We start from the raw sequence: 22126 nt of genomic DNA, 5'->3' as shown, positions 1-22126 counted from the left end.
GTACTTGCTTTATTTCCAACATTTTAAGCATGAAATGCCTCTAGCTCCCGTTGTCGGCGACATTGAAGTGACCTTGAGCCAAAAGCCAGAGCCGTTATCCGGGCACTCAAGCGAGAACATCCGGGCAAGTTGCGAGAGCAAAGCGAGATCATCCTGGCCACCAGTGAAGACTGGATTACATACGTTAGTTACTTCCCAAACAAGACAGAAAGCATATTGATTCTGAGTTCATCCAAATGTTTATTCACAACATCACTCAAACTGTAACTTCTTGTCGGCTGAAGTTTTATTTGTCCTTTCTGATGGCCAGGTTCAAAAAGCAGATACATGGCACTACACACTTGATCGTCATCTTTTGGCGTTGAGACAGAGTTGTCTGTGCCCTATTCAATGCCAGCAGTCCGTGAGGCGCGCGCCGCGTGCAGCATGCCGCAGCGCCTCCGGCAGCGCCCATACAAGGCGGTAGCGCCCGTCGTACCGCGGATGGCTGTTTGACCGAGACGAGAATTGGAATAAAGCTCTGTCTGTGAAAGGAAGCTATTGAGTCCATACGGACCAGTGCACACTATGGCGTGGTGCGATGCGGTGTTGCGGGGTGCGCCGTCGCGAACATGCACTACACCCATTTTAAGATTGTGGCTAATATCATGTTCGACCAATTTCTGAAGACCTGCTTGTTGAGGTCTTATCGTGGTTCTCGTTCGATCATCCACCCATTTGATGTCTACTGCTGGACAAACGCCTTTCCCGGCGATCTCGAATCACCCCCTGCTTTACGCCCGCTGACGCCCTCATGTGCTTTATATCTATGCCCATATATGGTCTTGTTCACTTATATTTAGTCTAAATATGCGCAGAGCACGACGACGCGTACTGTTTAAGAGGCGAGGGGCAGCAATGGGACACAAAATATTAGGAAAATAATGTATTGTTATTTGGGGGCACCACGATGAGAAAAACACTGCAAAAGACTGTCCCTTTCACATGGGGAAGATTGAGTGAATTGAGCGATACCATAGGAATTCGCACCATAATGCCCATCGCGCGCAGTAAATGTATGGATCATTACGCCACCGCAACTCCATAAGTAAGCACTGCGGCTGTGCAACTTAATTTCATCATCATCATCATAATTTATTGTTCCCTTAAGGGTCCCTTCAGGCACATTACATAGCGGGAGGTGGAGGGGGGGGGGGGAGACAGCGATGAGAAAGTGCCATACATCAGCCCAAATAAAAAAAAACAAAGGTAATAAAAATAATCAATCAACTGTATAGAAAACATCAAGTATAAACAGAACAATGCAAATATCTACAACTGAGTAGCAATAAATTTGAAGAAAACTGTACACGTAAATGTAAAAAAACGCTAAACAAAAGTGGCAAAAAAGAAGAGACGGAAAAATAGGCGATGAAACAAGCAAGTCGGATTGCTGGGAGAGGAAACATGAGGAAAAGTGGCTATTTTGTGTTCAAATGGTCTGATAGTAACTGCATAAATTTGGAGGGATGTGACTCTGAAACCACGGCTTTGGGAAGACTGTTCCATTCTTCTATTTCTGAAAATTCTGTCAATAAAAATGTATTCCAGAAAAACACAGCACTTCGTAACATTCGCAAGCCCGGAAAAGTAAGGTGTTCAATACAGCTGCCTTTGTCAATTTTATTCTTCATTAAGATAACTGTAGCGATGTATGTTGGCAACGTTTATTGGCCATCGTCACCGTGTTTACCAGAATGGTACGTACTTTCTTATGAGCGACACAAAGCTGGGCTAGTTGGTAATGATTCATAATGCCAGAAGGGGGTAAGGCGTGCAGACACGGACACAAAAGAAGTGGACAACACGAACGCCGTGTTGTCCAGATGAGTTCTTTGTTCATGTGTGGGCAACACTTTATCGCTAGGAATGCAGGGAAAATTGGTAATTTTGGTTTTGTCACGGCGCACTCACAACGTTCGTCTAGTGAAAGAAGTTAACATCGTCATTTTTTTCTCCGCAATCAAGCCCTCCTATTCACCCGTGGCCAGAACGCCGAGCTGTCTAAGAGAGGTACAATAAATTATATTGTTGTACAGCGTGTTCTCCTGGCATTTTTCGCGATCGAACAACAGCCGGTACTATAGAAACCACTCTCCCATTCGCAATAGAATCTCCTCAAAGAATGGCTCAGGGAGTTCAGTCATGTACGAAAGTTGCCGCGTAGTATGCTGAACATGAAAACTGTGTGTACATTGTTTAACGATGTCAACCTACAAAAAGGAAACTAACAAAAATAGAAATAACCTATGACTATATAATAGCAGCATTACTACGTGGAAATTGTTAGCTTTCTTGACTTGACTAGATCATTCGCTAGAAGTCCAGCATATAATACAAAGGAGACCATCAGCGCGCCAGCCATGATGAAGAAGAGGTCGTCGTAGGAGCCGCAGATGTCCCGAAATAAACCTGCAGTAAATAAAGAAGATTTTAGCTTTACTTAGGTTGAATACGGCATAAGAGTCGCATAGCAGTGTAGCCTAACAATGATATCAATATTCCCTAAGGTGCGTCTCTCCCATTGTAATATTTTATATAACATAAATAAACCGAACCCCAACACATAACGAACATAAGACACAGCTCTCCTCTACCCTGCTCTACTTCATTCCATATCATGATGTTAGCCCAACTTACGCAGCTATCTATTATATCAGAACAATATGTCTATAAAAGAAAAGCGCATGTCGGAACGGGTACATAGCAATATAAATATCACCTTCATTAGCTGATGCGTGCCGAAATAATAGAGGTTACACATAGTGTTGCTCAGCATATTGCCATATTATCTGTGCTTTTGCAATTTTGTTGAATAACTATCACACTTTTGATTATGACAACCGATGCCTTTGGAGCATTTCATTATCGATCCATCGAGAATGTTTCTGGTGCTTCCGGAAAACTTGCCCTTCAGAATCAGAATCGGTTTTTATTGAGATCATTAGAATGATTACAAGTTGGTAATATTCAGGAGGAGGTCCCGGAGTCAAAGACTGCAATGGGACCTCCTTTACAAAGTAAACGTAATAAAACAAAAGTACAGCAGTTTTCAACACATTGGTAAAAAATTACAGGTTTTAGTATGAATACCATGATTGGAGAATTACATATGCATAAATGTCATGAAAAAAAGCTCTGTAACACAATCTCGTACAGTAGAATTTGTTAACTCGAATGTATATGTGATGCAAGAACAGAAACCTAACGGTATGGCAATGAAAATGAAATGAAGGGACCCTGAAAGAAATGTTATGAGTATGGACTAGGCATCAGTATTCGACATAATGTAATCTTTTAGTTGTTTCCTGAATTCGTGAATTTTAAGTGTTTTTATGTAAATTGGTAGTGTGTTCCAAAATGCGATAGATGAAAAATGGACGCTCTGTTTGCCATAATTAGTATGGATTTTAGGTAAAATGAAGTTCCTATTTATTGCAAACCTGGTGATATCAGTATTTTCAGGTTTTTGAGTATGAAAAAGTTATGTTGTGAAATTATTTTGATGACCAGCGGATTAGTTATGAAGGAGCGGCCTATCCAAGAACTGCTGGGCTACACAGCTGATGTTTCCAACTTAGCCGCAAAGAAGCAAGTTGCTTTAAGCCATGTTCATACTGTGGCTGGCGTTTTTAAAGCCAAGTTTTTCTCCCTCCTCTCTCCACTTATTGGGTTATTCTCAGGCGGCTGCCTGCTGTGCTGCACGATTGGCCGGTATGTACTGGACGTGGTATGCCCAAGGGCCAGATATAGCAAATCGAGGCGGCCAGGGCAGCAGGTTGTTGCGGAGCTAGGTTATCTCTTGAACCCGGCGCCATATCTTAGCATGGCCGAGGATTTTCGTTGAAGAAATCCCAAGCTTGTAAGTTGGGAAATCTAAAACCAACTGGTTTACTGGCACATGAAAAAACCTTATTTACATCCTTGAAAAGGAGAAACAGAAAAAGCTCGTGTTTATCGACGAGCGTCTGGATGAGCCTCTTTTCCAAGGCCCAGAGCAGCTTTTTCTTTCTCCGCACCATCATTACAACAGATTTATTCCAACCCTCCCTCTTGGTTGTAGCCACTCACACAGGTCACAACCCAAAAGGAGGAGAGCCAATCAATAAACACAGACAACACTGTTGCATATGGAATACCAGACCGGCCTCCCCACCAAGTTGCAGCAGGCGCAAGGTGGTGAAACGTTCGGACCGAGGAAATTGCAGAGATCTGTTAGCCCCAACTGGTTTTCTTCGCCAGCATCTCAGTTCTGGGCAGCCACTACTTCGGGGTGGCTTTCCTCGGGGAAACGGCCATGCGCCATTTGTGTCATCTCGGCGTCCCAGGGAGTGGCAACTATGCTTAAAGCGAAAGCTTTACTGGCCGGGAACTTGCGATTTCGCCGAGGCGGTGCTCCGAGGAGGCACATGACGTCCCAGCTCGCGCCTCGCCGCAGATATTTCTCTCTCTCTTTCGCTCCCTAGTCACTACTGCGCATGCGCCACTAGTAGCACCGAGCCACAGCTGTTCCGCCGCTGCGCAGCGCCACGCCTTTCTGCTTCCCCCGTTTGGTATGACGTCACACGACCTACCTCGTCATTGTGCTCACGTCCACTCGCTTTGCCAGCTGCGTCGCATGCCTGATAAAATGTCGGAGCATTGAAAAGGAGAGTTCGCGTGCGTCGCAACCACACTTGAGGTGGCAGTATGGACGGCGACAATTCTGATAAGCAGGAGGAGGCCTGGAATCGACATCGGAACGACATGAAGAGGAAACGAATCGTACAGGAAACAGACGAACAGCGCGCCGAACGACTGGCTAAGCGCCGCAACATAGCTAGAGAACCCGACTAATCTGGAATTGCAATCAACATTAACCAAGGCTAACCATGCAATGCCTTAGCTTTCGCTCTAGCTTTCATTCTATTGTCGTTATTTGATCGCTCTCATGCCACTGTCTTCATTCGCGCGTTGTAATGTCGTCGTCTACCTTGCGCTGTCTTCCTTCTGTAACCACCACTGCGTTGTCATATCGTCATCACGGCGCCATTGTCGACCTGTAGTCGTCATGTGGTTATTTTCGTTCCAGCTTCGGCATACGATTGTCTTCACGCAGTCGTTGTCACGCGGTCGGCGTCACACAGTCATCGTTATATCACTGTAATCAGTTAAATATAGTGACAGCACTCACATGATGCTGTCACATAATCTACGTCATAACATTCTATTGTTGTCACCGTCATACCATCGTCACAATTACTCCGTTGCCATCCTGTGGTCGTCATTCTGTTGTCGTCCACCATCGAGGTCCTTCCATCATCGTCACTTCACCATAGAGATTCTAGTGTCATCATGGCAGTCTCATGATGCCACACGCAAATCCCCGTTGGTTCTTGTGCTGGTGTCTTCCACTCGTGCGGAGGCACTGAGCTCTCCCGGTGCGTAGGTTGGAGTTCGCAGGTGGAGGATCTTGCTCACAGCCAAGATAAAAAGGATCCATATTAGTAAGAGAAATATTTTTACAGCAGCATCCGCATGCGCTATGCAGATCAGGGTATAGGAGATGCACTTAAGATGCACTGGAGCAACCTCTCCAGAGGCTCGTCTAATAGCTCACCTGTGCGACAGACGCTTGCCGCTAAAGAACACTATAAGAAAAAAAGAAGTGACCCACCTTGCTCTTCTAAGAGAGAAAAGGTGATGTCTCTTATGTTCGTCTTTAAATGGAGCAACTTTTACCCTTCATTCATGGGAGGAACGGCTTCTCCCTACCAAAACCAAAATGGCCGACTGCAGGCAAGCGAAACGAAGCGATGGATTCAACTAGGCCTACCAACTGTGGTAGTCCGCGGCAGGAAAACAACGTACGCCTCATAAGCATAGTGTACGTTACTGATATTTGCACAAAAAAAAAACTGTCTCCCTAAGCTTTCTCTGGCGCATACAAGGAACCAGGCGCAAGTACGGCGCAATATTGTAGCGATGCCTTCCACTCGTCTGCCACTCTTATCACTCGCCGTTCCCGGCCGTCTGATCATGTTATTAATGCTGGTGCAGCGTCGCTCTAATCACTGTAGAAGCGCGAAAAGAAATGCAATCGGAAAAGGACTATTTAGAACATCGCGATGTTGAACTTACGTAAACAAAGAGGTATCCATACATAAATTCGTCGCACACACACATGCACGCTTATGTAAACGACATGCTCAGCGCCACCTGGAGAGGCTTGAAACATATAGTTACGGGGCGACACCATAGATGACGCTAAAAGCTGTAAAAAAAGCACAAAATACCGACGTTCTGCACTTTTATTACGGCAAGGTCACGACAGAGCAACACTTTCACGCTCATAATATGCAGAACAGAGCAAGACGGAACACTTTCGCACATGCTATACACAACAGAGCAACCCTATACATAAACGCACAAACATAGACAAACACTTCTCAGGCTGCCTACATCCACATGCCTTGGAACCTTCTTTATAGCCATGATGTTTCGGCCTGCGGTGTAGTGCCAGTCAGCGAGTCTCTGTTATACGTAATTCAGCAATGAATTTCGACAGAATACTTGTTTGGGTATAGTCACCTGATAGCAGCGCCAAATACACAGACATATTATACAAAATCGCATTATATTGACTGCTTTTCACTAGAGATTTTCAATTGTCAACACTGTGGCGATGGCGTTCTGAGCCGTTCAGTTCAAAGCCGTAGCGGATCACACTTCGTGAACCGCTGACGTTCACAAAATGCATTCCATTGAGATCGCTTCAACGTTTTCTCGCCTAATTTCATACAGAAGTGGCAAAGAATCTGCTATCCGCTGCGTCCGCACGCCGCAGCGGGTACGCGCAAGCCGTCACGTGGCTTGCCGGGGGCTGCCGGCATTGAGGCCGGCCGTATAGTGTAGGGATGAATCTGACGCGGCGCTGAAGCCACTGCTTACGAGCAAGCCTTCGAAATCTCATTTTGCCATCCTGTCCACAGACGAAAAGTATTCGGCTACGTCGAGGGCGTCGTTCGCTGCTACACGCTGAGCATCTGCGTGGAATTTGTGAGGATACAGTGGTTGGATGAGAACGGAATGGAAATACTGGCAGAGCATCCAAGTGGGCAATGATACAATTTACACGCCCCGGTGTCAGGGTACGACTTCATACGAGAAATAAATATTACTCACTGCGATTTGCGTAACTGGCCCCGCTCACCTTTGACTATATCAGAAGGCTTACGGCTGGTGTCTGCTGTGTTATATCAATCTCCAGGAGAGTCATCGTAACGATTATTGTTGCAATGCAGTCTACTAGACTACAACTTCTATAACCACAGCGTAAATACAGTGGTGGAAGCGTAACATCGCGACAAGTGACCGAGAAGGATATCTCAGACTATGAAGTACACCGTCTTCCTACGTGCACCTCTACTGCAAGGCCGCGTCTGCTCCCACGCTAGCCGTGCTTTCTCTTATAGAGAGGATGGTTGCGCTCCGCACCAACGTTCGTGTTCGACAGTGCTCCGCAGCTTTCTAGAATCCAGGCACTCGAAACAGTGCACAATGGTGTCGTCACCATGTGTGTGCCATTAGCTTGGTGTCCCGTTCACGTCTGGGTACATTCGTTTGCCCCGTACACTTGTGTCTTTCATTAGACTTTACGTACTTTGTAGTTTCAGTCGTCAGTCTACATGTTATCTCCGAGGGTGTCTTCTTTTCTTCACAGACGCCGACAGCTGTGTGTGCAAGTTTCCACGGGGACGCCAGTAAACGCTTTTTTTTTAAAGTTTACTTTCTGGATACATTTTGTTTGTACGTTTGGTTTTACCGCTTCTTTTAGGAAATACATCTTGTATTGCTGGTCGGCGCTTCCCGTCTCTGTAGTGTCCTGCGCGCTACACAGTGCATCGCGGAGAAGCCACCACTGGCGGGCGGAGACCCAGACGAACCGGCCCGCAAGTGACGCTGGATATAATGCTGTATATCTGGTTGCGTAGTACACTCATGTGCCTCCTTACTCTTGCGGCAGAGTTTGTGTTCCATTTGTAGATTTGGAGGCGTAGCTTGCGGCGGTGATGCGCTCGTACCGCTCGGCTACGTGGCGACGGCGCCAGCAAACGTATTTTGCTTTCGCTTCGAAGCCTTCGAGGATGGCACTTCAAAACGACCACAAATGTTATAGATTTGATGTAGTTTAACCTCCTCCTCATCCTAATTTCACGCATCAAATCAAGAAAGGCTGGCAGATATTTGAGGCGTCTAGGCCGAGATGCCTCAGTACGGGCTCGTCTCGCTGTGCATCAGCAGCCGGACGCTGCTTTCGAGTCGAGCTACTCTCGTATCGCAGCTCCCCTTCGGGCTAGAAGTTTGACACTGATGGTCGCTTCTCATGAAAGGTTTAGACCTGATGTTATGCTACTTAGCATTACTTTTCGTCGAAAAGAAATTATGGTAGTCGTTGTTCGGGTCACCGGCAGCGGCGACACAAGATACGCACGCAAGGGACAAGCGTTCCTCCCTTTCGATTGCCGCAAGAGGGCGCGACATGTGCAGTGCCTGTGAAGGAGGAACTCACCGGGTTGAAGGAGGAAAATGGCTAGTTCCTCCTTTATCGCTCCCCCTTTTTTCCAAGAATGTACGACCGGCTCTTCTCTCTGCTGCACAGCCTCCCGCTCTCGTCTCTCCCTCAGACAGCACCGATGCGCTCCTATTGCAGCGCGGTCCATCTTGCACGTGGCAGATGGCTTACAAAACATTGCACGACTTCCTCGAGCTGCTGCTCTACATGACCTGACGGTGCCAGTCTGTAGGGTTGGGGACAAACTTCTCAAGCAGGTCATTCTACAAGCTTACAATGCGCAACCGCTACCTAGTCACTCAATCAGATATATGTAAATCGCTCCTTTCTCTAGTCTCACCTGTCTCTTGTGGTCCCTCCCTGTCCTTTATTTCCTCTCTATCACCCATTCTCACCGTTCTTCAGGTGTCAGTCGTCCAAGCTTGACAGTCACAGTGTCACTACCAGTTAATTTCCATTCCTTCCCGTTCTTTGCCCTTAGTATTTTATTAAATAAACATCCAACTAGTACTGTAGCTTCCTTTCCTTCCTGTTCTTTGTCCTTAGTATTTTATTAAATAAACATCCAACTAGTACTGTAGCTCGACAAATACTCTTGTTTCTCGATCAAGGCCCCTAAACTCTCCAAACCAGTTTGGCAGCGGCCAACGTGGGTCAGTTACTCTCCTGAATAAGTTCCCGCGAAAGTGTTGTCATATTAGGCGCCGTTGTACCTGCTGCAGGACGGGCACACTAAGGGCGCCGGTCTATCGAGCCGCTATCTAACATCTCCTTTTCTCAGTAGTGTACAAGTCGAGAGTGCTTGCAACATACGTTACACCGTTGCCGCCATTGCGTCGTCGTGTTATAGTCATTCTCATGCGGATATGATCATTCTATCGTCGTCATAGGTCGCTATGCTTGGAATGTGTGTATACTCAAGCACAACAAGTTTACGTTTAGCCAGGCAGAATTTCCGGTGAATAATGTGTCCCACTTAGTCCTATGTCCTGTACTTGCAAATGGTCGATAAAGAAGAACCGCGTTTTTCGAAAACCCCAGTTAAATCTCCGCTCAAATTGATTCCCACAGTGCATGGACTCCGCATATTTTACAGCGAAGCTCTTAAGGACTGGTTCCCCCAGGATCCTGTCCGTGCGTCGACAAAATATGCTGAAGATAATGCAAATGCCGAGCCAACGCGCGGCGGAGTGAAGCAGGCGGTAAGGACTCCCTATACGTGGACCGATACCGAAGGGGGTGCAATGTCGGGCCGGCGCACGGCAGAGGTGAAGCAGGCGTTAGGCACGTCGACTACGTGGGCCAATCACGTAGGGCGTGCAATGCCGGGCCGACCCGCGGTGGAAGTGGACCAGGCGTTAAGCACTCCCCATACATGGGCCGATTCCGAAGGCAGTGGAATGCCGGGCCGACCCGCGGCAGAGGTGCAGTTCGCCATTGAGAGGTCCACATACCAATCTTCGCTAGTGCTCCTTCTAAAGACTGGGAGGACACTGAGGTTGTTTTTGCTCTGCGTTTGTTGCCGAAGAACCGAAAAGTGTGCCATCCACAATTAGTGCAGTTTCATCGATACGCCGACTGTCCCACGTCATTATTCTATAATATATATCGCCGCCTTTTCGAAGCGATATCATGTGCCTCACAACACTTATACCTTCCACAAAACATTTGCGTCTACATGGTTCAATATACGAACCTGTCTGGAGCAGTGCTGAACAACTATTGTTTATCTTAAAATCGAGCAGGCAGCTTTGCAGGTAATAAATGTTTTCGGAGAAACGTTTTTAGTCAGTTCCTGCCTTTTTCCAACGGACCTTAGAGAGAAACACTAAATAATTTTAGACTGATAAGCAGAAACTCAAATGTGATTAGTGCCGTTTGAATAGACTGTTTATGCTTTTAAAATACATGACAAAGTTTATTATTTGTTAATGTCGTACTGAAACGCCGCAAGCGGTGTGACGTCGCATATTTAACATTTATTTTTGTATTTGTAGGGTTTGGCTCAGTCCATGTTCCCGAAATTTAAGCCTTGATATAAGTAAAGTCTCTTTTAGAAAAGATTCCAATTGTGTTTTCCTGGCGAAATTTAACTTTTCTGGTATTGAAGAATAATAATGGACTAGCAATTTGCTAAAAATTGTTACTTTAGTTTCCATTAAACCGGCTAAACGGTGTGTTTTCTTGTTATGATTGATATTTAAAATACTACTGCTTAAGAGATGTCACTGAGATGTTACTGCTCTGATAACGTAAATAACGCATAATGTAAATCCTGATAATACTAAACGATGTGGACATTAGCTTCAATTACGATTCGTTGCTAAAGCAATTAGCCCCTTCAAGACGTTCATGTTTTTCATAACCTTCATGTCTGTTAAGTGATTTACTAAGAACGATTCATTGCTGTAGAAATGCTTCCACAATGGAAAGGCTACAAGTACTTTAATTATGTATTTGTCCCATCCCCACAGAAATCTGTGGAGCTCTTAATGGTGCTCCGAAATTAGGTGGAACTTATTTCCAATATGTTCTACCGACACTGTCAAAAACTTTCTCAGTAACAGTAGTGTTCCTGGAAATTCTTATTAAAGTTCATTTTTTCCAAATCGTTTTCAATTATTCATTCTGTTGTGAGAGGTTTGCGGCACCTAGCACCAGATACACTCATTAAATCCGTTTGATGTCAGAAAATCTCGTAAGCATTGTCTGAGTTCAGAGGTCACAAGAAGATTAGAAATGAGAATGTGTTATAGAAACAGTTGATACAGTCACGTGGTGGTGACGTTAAAGAACACAGTAGCATTGCTGTGAAAGACAAAACTAGCTTTTATTGGGCGAACCTGTGCCCACAAAACAGGCTACACTTAAAGCACAACGACAGCGGTGAACCCAGTCAGCGATCGTTTAAAATCTGTTCAGTGGGTCAATCGCGTCGGCTTTTGTACAGCAGTCGTCGAATGTTCCAGACTAATCACTGGGACCCGCGTGTCTTCCACAAAGATCTTAACCATTCGCGACAACAGACACCGGATAGAAGCATCGATATTATTCCAGAAACTTCCTGTACATGCAGGCGCGTCCTGCGCTGTGCGATAGCATTTGTTATGCGGTGAAACGTGATCACCTGAGAAAGATCAACATGTACACAATACACAATAAGCAAGAGGAAGATTTGAAAGCATAAAATGTTCTGGAACCGGTTAGATAATGATTTAAGTAAACTTCAGCCTAAATACCATCTAAATGCTATTTTTGGTCGTTGTATGGGTGCTAAAGTAAAAAACGTGACTAACTGTATACAGCAACTTTGCAAATAATACAGATGATGCATTTGAAATTCACGGTACTTTGTTATCAGGAAACGTATTCATGGATATTTATGTATACTTTGTAAGCCTCGATAAATGAAGAAAATTTGATTTTGAACTTGGTGATCTCAACGCAAGCAACTCTATTTTGAGACCAATTAGCAAGAATGATGTAATTAATACCTAGAAGAGGAGGCTTGAACAAGTGCACCTGTAACGGTGTCCATAGTACTTTAGTAAAGCCTAACAATTATGCAGCTCAGCTTCTCGCGCCGTGCCTCGTATACAATTTTAACCTTTGGCTAAGCCAAGGTACCTTTCCCCGTAAAATACCAGTTGCGCGAGTCTCCATAATACAGCAAAAAGGGCAGCGAGTGTAAAATGCCCAGTAATCGACAATTTTCACTTCTTACACATTTTTTCAACAGTACTTGATAAATTATTTCTAAACAATGTAGTATGCATGACAACGTGAACAACGCACTGTTTGTATTTCAGTATGCTTTCTGCAAACACCTGAGCAGAGAATTGAATTTACTTGCTCAGAAAGGGTGAATTCTGGCGTTAATGGCCGCAGCGAAATTAGTACTCGGGCTTATTATCTACTTCACAAGAACCTTTGAATGTATTCATCACGAACAGTTGCTTCAAAAATAAGAAAGTTGTAGTTATCATGGAAAGGCTGCACATTTTGCGAGAACTACCAGAGCATTGTTATCAAAGTTCTTGGATGGCGCTTTTTCGGAGCGACTACCAGTGCATCGCAGAGTCCCTCAAACTGCTGTTGTGGGCTCTGGTCAGTTTAATATATATGTTAGAGATATAACCTTCACTCACTCCTACGGCTAAATTTATAAGCTAAGCCTTCGACAATAGCATATTTTTATCACGGGCAATGAACTCACGAATTTATATATTGCGCAAAACGTATGTATTCATTATGTCTGGTAAATGTATAAAATGTGTTCCTATTTTCTGACTTTTTTCCAATTATCTGCCAGAAAAGTGGGGTCCAACAAGCTACAATTTCTGGCAGCTTTTTCTGCTGGGCCACCCTAATCACCGATATTCCCACTTGATGCGAATACAGTTCACAGTTTAAAAAATTTCAAGGTGAAATGTGTTGTACGACAACGCCCGCCGTGCGGCGTAGAAATTCTGAGGGCGCCGTTGCAGCAGTTGTTTATAATAGTGCTGACGGATTGCGCTGCCTCTCCGGGAGCTCAAGCTGGAAGCCGCATGTCTGGTCTCGGGCCTGCTCGCACCACTCTGCTGTAAACCTCCGTACGACGCAGACGCGAAGAATGAACGTACTTTCTCTTACGAATGTTTCTGCCCTACTGCCTGCTTCAGAGATAACACATCATATTGGCAACGAGGATGGGATATTGCTTCCATTCGCTCAGGTGACACAACATCGTCCATAATTTGAAGTGCCTCCCTGTCCAACTGGGCTACCACAGTCGCAGCATCAGGCAACGAAGCAGCTTGCACTAACATGAGCCTCTTGAGACAGATCGAGCCGTTCAACGCATCCCCGTAGGGCTGCGTTGAACGTCGTTGTTCGAAAAGAGACTGTCTTCTTACCTATGTGCCAACCAGATTGCTGAGAACGATAAGATACATGCCTTCCAAGCCCTATTGATCCGAAAACTTGCATGCTGTTAGTCACTAGGAGCACTGGAGCTGCCGTCAGCCAAGCAATTTGAGTGGCTGGAAGAGCTACTCTGGACCAACTTGGCTCCGAAGCCGTCGGTCATCGCTGCGAGGGCTATGTTTTAGTAGCGCTGTCAAGTAGACAATGAGACTGCGACTTGCTTTCTAGCCGTGCTGAAAGTGGCCAAACATGCGATTTGGGAAGTCGTCTTGACCAAGCCCTCTGCAGCTGATTGTATGTGGTCTAAAGTACGAAGTGACGCGATGAGCCCTCTTCTTTACTAAAAGACAATAAACGGACGCTCCAGAAAGCAGTCAAGAAGACTCTTGTCATGGTGTCCGCTTCTGGAAGGGCAGTGCTGACGCATTTTCATCAAAAAGGTTTGTCCAACCTGCACAACGTGCTTGTTAAACCGTATGCGTCGTCATCGTGCCGTTTTCGCTGTAGCTCGCCAAACCACGCGACCAAAAGTTGTCCACTCGTCGCTGGCGCGTAGTGCAGATCTCAAACTAAGGTGCATAATCGAAACTTCTGTCGCTGTGATATGTAAAATAAAGCCCAAATGGTGGAATAAAAGCTCTAGAAAAGGTTGCATTACAGCATGGATGACAGCGTCGTGGTCCATCTGAAATGCCGTAAGGCACCGTAACTATACACCCGTGACGTCAGCGTGATAGCTAACAACAAGCCTGTCTGTCTGAAGCTTGACAATTATGTGGCACTGTTTATGGTTTCTACAACAACAGAAGAAGCTTTTCTTTAACAAGAAGCTTGACCCAAACACAACTAACCTTTTAAGATGTACTTGAACCTTCATCGAGCCCATTATTACGCTCAACATTTCGGTCTGATAGAATGATCAAGTCAGCAACATGCCCTTATCTGTTGGAAGGGGACATGGACCATAACTTTTCGGGTGACACTGGCTTGGGAGCATGCTGCTGAACCGGAGTAGCATACTAGCCTTGCAGGAGTTAGGGCCCACACACACCAACGGACAAGTCACTCACATGCCTAGAATAGAGGACATTTCACTGCCAAGAGTCTTTGAGTGTGTCTTGGAAACTGCGGTAAAGGGTTTGCGGGGGGTGAACTGCTACTAGAATGACACTCCTATCACCAGCAAAATGAAGGACAGGAATTTTGAATATCATGAACTTGTCCGGCGGCGGCTGGTTTCCTCATACGATGGGACAAATGCTACCTTTTAGCAATACTAACACCAATATATTGGACACACAATCACTGCAGAAGGCATCCATGCGTCCTCTTAGAAGACAACAGCACTGAGGGACGCTCCACGCATCTACAAGTGACAGCAGCTACATTCATACCTTCAATTGTAAATTGCTACAGAGAACTCGTCCCGAACCTGTCAACCCGCTCTTCGCAAGCCCGCTCATCGGACTACTGCAGAGAGGTACGCCGTGGTGCACGGATAAATCATGCCGGGAGACATTTACTCTCATCAAATCAGCAATGTTTTCCTCTCAAATCTTGGCCCACTACGACCCTGAAAAGCCGTTGCAAAAGGTCTGTCATGCGTTGATGTGTGACGATGGTAACATGTCCCATGTTTCTCAAGATGGTACCACTAGAACAGACGTAATCGCCTTTGGCACATTATCTGGAACCGAGAAAAACAACCGCCAACTTGAAGAAGAGACTAACCCTTATATTCGTTGTGAAGAAATTTCATCACGTCAGGAGCTTCACGCCGGACACGGATTACGAACCATTCCAGACAATCTTTGGGCAGAAGACAGGAATTCTGCAAATTGCGGTAGCTCCCGTGCGGGGATGCGTGGCCACGCTGTCTGCCTACGAATATGCCCAGCTCTTCAGGAAGTCAAGCAAAAACGTAGAGCCAGATTGCTTTCCCAGGTTGCCATTTCTCACACAGCAACGTGATTCAGCAGAGGAAACTGAGCCATGCTAAACTCCGCGCTAGGTGAGCAAAGAAAGCAGCTTGGTGCGCGACCCTAAACATAATACTAGGATCCTTCAACACTTTCCTCTGGTCATGAAAATTCCGCGCGACGCTATGGGAGAGCTTCATATAGAGCCCGCAGTAAATGCACCGCGGCACTGGCGCAGATTCTAAGTGGACTGGAGCAGACACCGAACGGACGCCACAAGCATTATGTGCGCATGCTCACTATTGCGCGCAGGTCGACTGCTTGTATCGGCGGGCTAATAATGTTGATACAATGTGCGATTCGCCACCTATGTTTCTATACAATGTTCGGAAACATAAACGCGAAAAATTTCGAAACAATTAGAATTCCTTCTTTCATTTCCAGGTTCAACTGCGTTCTCAACAACGGCCTAATTCTCTCTTTAAATTGTTCGCTTGGACTACTTCATTGTGAAAGATCGACCAAAGAGCAAGGTCACGTCGCACATTTATGTAATTGCGCTTAAAAACCTGCGTTTAAAACTCACAAAGGTAAACAATCCGATTACTCAGTAATTGCTAAATTACCAAATTACTAAACGTGTTACTAATCATTATTACAACATAATTATGACATTACTAATTCCTACTGCATTAGTAACCCACTGATTACGAATTATGGACTAATTACTGAACTATCAAAGCTAACAATCTGATTAGCCAACCAAACAAATACGTAATTACTCAAGTAAGTTTTAAACTAATTACTAAGTAACCTATCTTAATAATAAATCTAATCACACTAACTAACGTAAACAATAAGTAACGTAACAAACTACAGTAGGAAAACGAATTAAATCAATCCACTAATTACATGGTAATAACGTAGTAAGACACGAACTAATCCAAATAATTGAGGCAAGTAACACTAATAAAATAATCAAGCTAACAAAACTAACGAACAGATTGGTTAGTTTTGTTTAAACTAATTTATGTGACTCAAATAATAAAACTGTTCACTAATAACCTGCTCGACTGTAATGACTAAGCGAATTTAATTACCTTACTACCTAATCTACTAATAAGCAACAAACTAACTGAACTAGCTAGCAAAATACAACTTACCTATCCAACAAACATAATAGGCAAAGTGCAAATAGAGGCAACTGAACGAAACAGTTTGTTCGGGAAAGGCTGGGGCTGCATATGACATAAAGACAAACGCATCGCACATAAAATATTTTGCCTAAAGCTCCCGTTGCATGTTGACTTACACACATGTTTAAATACATGTTGGAGAGGCACCTTTCCTCCTGAAAGATTTGCATTATCGCGCAGCCCGGCCATCAGGCACAGCAGATTGTTCACTTTCTGTTTAAGCCAAAGCCTCTAGCGCCGCCTGCATGAAACTTTCGGAGAAGTTTCATGATCAGACTAAAAGTATTGAAGGACCCTGATACTACCTTGAACTCTGGTAGAGGCACCGACGCACAACAGGAAGAAATACTACAAGAACATCTAAAAGGAGTGAAAAGGAAATAGAAGGGCTATCAAAAAGCATAGAGAATAAAATGTCAGTCTATCCTACAGGTCTATAGCGTACAAGTAGCTGGAATGTGTCATGTAGTAGAAGATAAGAAAACACGGCTGTAAATATCTGGCTTTAAAAAAAATGAAACGAGGAAGCAAAACACGCTATCGAAGAGCGTAACCAGGCGCCTAGGCAGCGCTGGGAAGCAAAAAGTGAGGATTACACGAACCAGAGGAACTGCTTAAACGTAACAAATACGCGGAAAAGAAAACGTTGACGAGTCAACTAGTGCAAGACAAAAATAGAAGTACAATAGAACGTTCGGTGCAGGACTTTCGTAAAAGAAATAAAGACACACAGACAAGATTCTGCAATAAAGTAAGAGCTTAGGAGCAGCAACCAAAACAATTTCAAACATTTTTATCAGGGATGAGGATGCTAACAGTCTGAAAGGAAAAAGATTCGCTATCGTAGGGGAGAGACATCATTAATGATTTTATCGGCAAGAATGAAAGGGTAGGGCAGACTCAACGAGATCCACCAACATAGAAAAGCGATATATCCAAGTTTAACAAAGAAAACTTTTGCTTAAAAAACAAACAAAATAGCACTGCATCAGGAACCGATGAAATCCCTATCGAGCTAATTAAATAACTGGGTTCAAAGAGCAGCGCACAGTTGACTACTGCTATCGAGAAAATGATAAAACCGAAATAAATTCTGATTCGGTGATGTTAAAGCAGAATTAAGCTTATCGACAAAGGCACATGTGAGAAGGATAAGGCAAACTGGTGCTTCCAGCTGCAGCAGGATCGGTGATATACATAATGACAGGAAAGTCTATATAATTACAGCTCATGAAGTCGGTTAGTAAAATGCGAGTTAACATGCAGATACTGGATTAATCAGTTCAGATTATCAATGCATAACTTCAAATATTTATTTTAGGGCATCAGTTCTATTTGACTAGTTGAAGAGAGTGCTCTGAAAGCCAAATAAAGTAGTTTCCGTGGCACTATTATTTACGTGTTCTCTTTTTGAAGGGTTCCTGAAAAAATCCTTATCGGAATGACGTAACCGCACCCTGTGGTGTCTGGATAGCAACGGTCCAAATCGTGTCAGTTCATACACCACCACCGTGCGGGAACAGTCATGCATGCATCTGTTTCTAATAATCGGTTCGAGCAGGTAGTGCTCTTGCTTGAAGGAGCCACGACACGGTCCTCCAACGTTTCCCAGTTTATCATTGTATATGCGTGTAGAGGGTTTATTGTGGTTATACGCAAACACTCGAATACTGGGTTCTCAGGACGAATTCTAACAGCAAATTCTAATTAGAAATCACTTCCTATAAGCTCCTTCCACCAATAGCTATCGCAATCTTGCCGTGCTTTGTGGAACGCCATGAAAAACGGTGCCACTGCTGAGTCGTCTACTACTGAACAGTTTGAGAGCACATCAGTTATACTGTTCCGCGCGAAATGCCAGGTTAAAGCACAGCAAAGGTGGCATTGCTTAATTACAGTATACCCGCAATTCTTTCACTCGCACGGCAAAAAGCAGCAAAAAATACCGGGATGCATACTTAAAAACAAAACGACACATGGTGGTCATGGAATGTTTCCAGGCTCGCTTTCGGTGCTTGCTCGGCTTCCCTTACTCCGAGGGAACTGTGTCCAGGAATGCGTTTCCTTTCTTCACTACTCTGTTTCGTCAAACTGCTGTGCGGTTAACTGCTATATATTAAAAAAGATCAAATACAAAGTTCCTACCGCACTGAATGCACTCAATTTTCACACGTTGTTGTGGGGCACCTGTGGTTTACCATGCAGTGCATAATTCTTGCTTGAAAGACCAATGTCATGGCCCTTTAATGGGCGCTACAATGCAGCCAGAACTAGGCTAGCACAAAAATGTTTGAGAAGTAAGCCAGTTACAATGGAAAAAGTATTGTTACAAACTCTTACGTGCTCTTACGTATCCCTACGTGCTCTGGAATACGGCGTTCGAATTTATGCACTGCATATAAGATTTGAATGGCCTTTTATTTATTAATCATATTCATAGCATATATCCTCTGTACTGCATTAGCGCAAAGTTACAATATACAAAATTATCCTGGTGTTACAGGAAAGTCTGCAGGTAATTTGTGAAAAAATACTATTCTTCAACTAAAGAATGAGCATTTGTTTAAACCTGGAACAATAACAGTGCTTTCGTACTTAGAGAACGGAATACTCTGTGTGCTGAATCTGTACTGTACGGTTCAACAGTTAAAATAGAGGTGCTTCCTGCATACAGAAAACAGAAAGCACTGTATGCTGAATCTTTAGTATACGGAACAACCGTTAAAATACAGGTGTTTTCGGTATCACTTTTCACAGCTTATTTATTGTTTAACACATGTAATATAGCGGACGAAAGTGTCCAGGACGTGGGAGCGTCAATCGGATCTTGTCGCTGCGCAATCTACCGGGATCAGCCGCGCTAGCATCTCCTTTCAGAAAGTGCACGCTTGACCCACAGTTGCCGTGGTCTTGATCGCAGATGTTAGCGTGGCTGATGCCGGTAGATAGCGCACGGGAAAAATTCGGCTGTCGCTCGCATGTCCTGGGTCTTTTTGTCCCCGATAGTACACATGCTTTATGCGAATGAGAGAAGACAGCTCATAGCAGCAGCAGGAGGTAATTATTGAAAATTGTTTTGCCAACATATTGGCATAGTTGAAAAGGTAAACAAGTTTCATTTTCAATATGAATGAATTGCATATCGTTATACAATTAGGCACAATAATGCAGTCGCCAAGTTCTTCAGATCGCACAAAAAAATTCATTTTCTTGAACATTCGTCTTGCACTCTTTCCTGGTGAACGTTGTTCTTGACCCCACATGTCTTGCAAGCATAAACTTGCTGCTGCTAGGAGAAACAAACACTATTGGTAAATTTTCATCCTAGAGAAGCCAGCAAAGAAGGACAATTACAGAACACGCCAATGTGGTAATTTGTGTGGTAGAAATACATGTCCATGGATCAACATTGTTGAAACAAGGGATGTTGCTGTAGACGACGTTTCCACAAAGGTACTTATCATAAAAGCAGCAAATGGTTTCCTGGGCAGAGTTTTTGTTTGTGCAAAGCTCACTATCACATACCTTAATTGGTAGAAGAGAAGGTGGCGCACATAACAGGTGAAAAGAAGCCGAAGTGTTAAAAGAAACTCCAGAAGAGAGTGTTTAGCAGTGATTGTGATGGAACGGGTAGGGGCGCTGCTTCGAGTTGTTACAGAGAGTAGGGGTGACCAAAACAGAAACAGAGCAACATATTGTCACGTAGTAGTGACGGTGAAGAAGGCAACAAAACTGTGAATGACGAAACTATCCTTTTATTGGGTGAACCATTGGCCTCGAAGAACAACGATAGCAGCAAACACACTCGGTGATTGTGGAAAATATGACCAGCGGGTCAAGCGCACCGGCTTTTTTACTCGAGCCATCGAAGCTTCCAGAGTAATCGCTGGTGCTTGCGTGTCTTGCAGAAAGTTCTACGCCATTCGGGCCAGCATACATGAAATCATATTACAACAAGGCGGCAGATAGAACCATCGTTAGCATCCAAGAAACTTTCCCTGCATACAGGCGCGTTTGCGCTAAGCAGTAATATTTGTCTGGCGATCACATGCGGTAGCCCAATGAGCAAGTACCAATGTCAATACCCCTTTCTTAAAAAGCATCATTTTTTACTTCCCTGCTAAAATATATCATGTTGATGACTGAAGTTGTGTTCTCAGGATATGAATGTTATGCCGTAAATTATTTTGCATTTATTATGGAAGAACTTGTACTGTTTGTTGCTTATACTATTTGAACCTCCCCCTGGTTGACTGGATGATACGGCAGCCTGTACATGCTACGGAACACAAGAAAACCTTGAGCGAACTGCCGCATTCCGCGTTCGTTTACTCCACAGGTGCGGGTAGAGATTCTGTGTAAAGCGTGCAGGATTTATTTGCTGGTCTTCTTAACGCGTTGGAACCAAGTGTTCACTGTAAAGTTCTCGTCTAGGTGCATACCGAGTATTCGGATAGTATATTTCTGTGTGATGGGTTGGTCACCGATGTATAGTTTATAAAACTGCTTTTCTTCCTGCTTGACGACAAACTATGTTTGTCTGGGGCAGTGTGTAAACCCGTTTCTGTGGCATAGGCGTGAATAATGTCGAGAGCTCTTTGTAAGACGTCCTCCTGCTCCCCGATGCACCCTTTATGCGTCCACACGGTGACGTCATCGGCGTACACCGCGTGTTTCAGGCTCGGCACGTCGGCAAGGCGCTCTGGTAGCTGGTGCATAGCCATATTAAACAGGGTCGGTGAAATAACCAAGCCCTGGGGGACGCCTACGTGGTTGGTTCGTATGGCACTGGCGTCATGACCAAATTCGACATGGTAGCTTCGCTCTTCAAGGGAACCCGCTACGAAGTTGTACATCTTCCCTCTGATGCCACGTGCACGTGCTTTGATCACGATGGTGTTATGTAGGACCGCATCAAATGATTTGCGTATATCCACTGCCACAACGGCTCGTGGATGCACCGAAATAGAATCGAGGACGTCCTGTTTGAGGTGGACTAGCACATCCTGTGTTGATAGCCCACGGCGAAATCCATACAGTGTAGGAGCCAAGAGGTCGCGATCTTCGAGGTACCACATCAAGCGTGTATTGACCATGCTCTCCATTACTTTACAGCGTGATGAAGGCGGTCTTTTCGCAATCCCTTTCGTCGACTTCTATTTGCAGTAGCCAGTCTTGAGATTTATCGACGAGAACTATTTCGCGTTGCAGAGCCGATCGAATGCGTTGTCTATTCTTGGGAAGGGGTATACGCCCTTCGTGATCTTCTTCCATCGACGATAGTTGAAGTGGAAACGTAGGGATCCGTTCTTTTTGTACACCCAGACTACAGCAGCTGCCCTCGGGCTTTGCGATGGCTGGATAATGCAGTCACCTAGCATTTCGTTGAATTGTTGCCTTATAGCTTCACGTCCTCGAGTCGAAACTCGGTAAAGGCTCTAGCGGAGTGGTCGAGCGCACTCTTCGGTTAGGACGCGATGCTTTGCAGTTGTTGTTTGTCCAATCCCTGA

General features: G+C 44.7%; 1 protein-coding gene across 1 annotated transcript in view; it reads right to left on the bottom strand.

Annotated features, from left to right (window-relative positions):
- Window positions 1–282: 282 nt before the first annotated feature.
- LOC135912771 (monocarboxylate transporter 9-like) overlaps window positions 283–22126 on the bottom strand; it is a 120576-nt gene continuing 98732 nt past the window's right edge. Inside the window, exon 5 of the mRNA XM_070532849.1 lies at window positions 283–2451. Within this exon, the coding sequence (XP_070388950.1) occupies window positions 2312–2451 (140 nt within the window). The 3' untranslated portion in view covers window positions 283–2311. The remainder of the gene's footprint in view (window positions 2452–22126) is intronic.

The sequence above is a fragment of the Dermacentor albipictus genome, chromosome 2 (genome assembly GCF_038994185.2).
Source record: "Dermacentor albipictus isolate Rhodes 1998 colony chromosome 2, USDA_Dalb.pri_finalv2, whole genome shotgun sequence".
NCBI classification, from domain to species: domain Eukaryota; kingdom Metazoa; phylum Arthropoda; class Arachnida; order Ixodida; family Ixodidae; genus Dermacentor; species Dermacentor albipictus.
The sequence above is the reverse complement of the archived record's forward strand: the minus strand, read 5'-3'. Positions and strand labels throughout refer to the sequence as shown.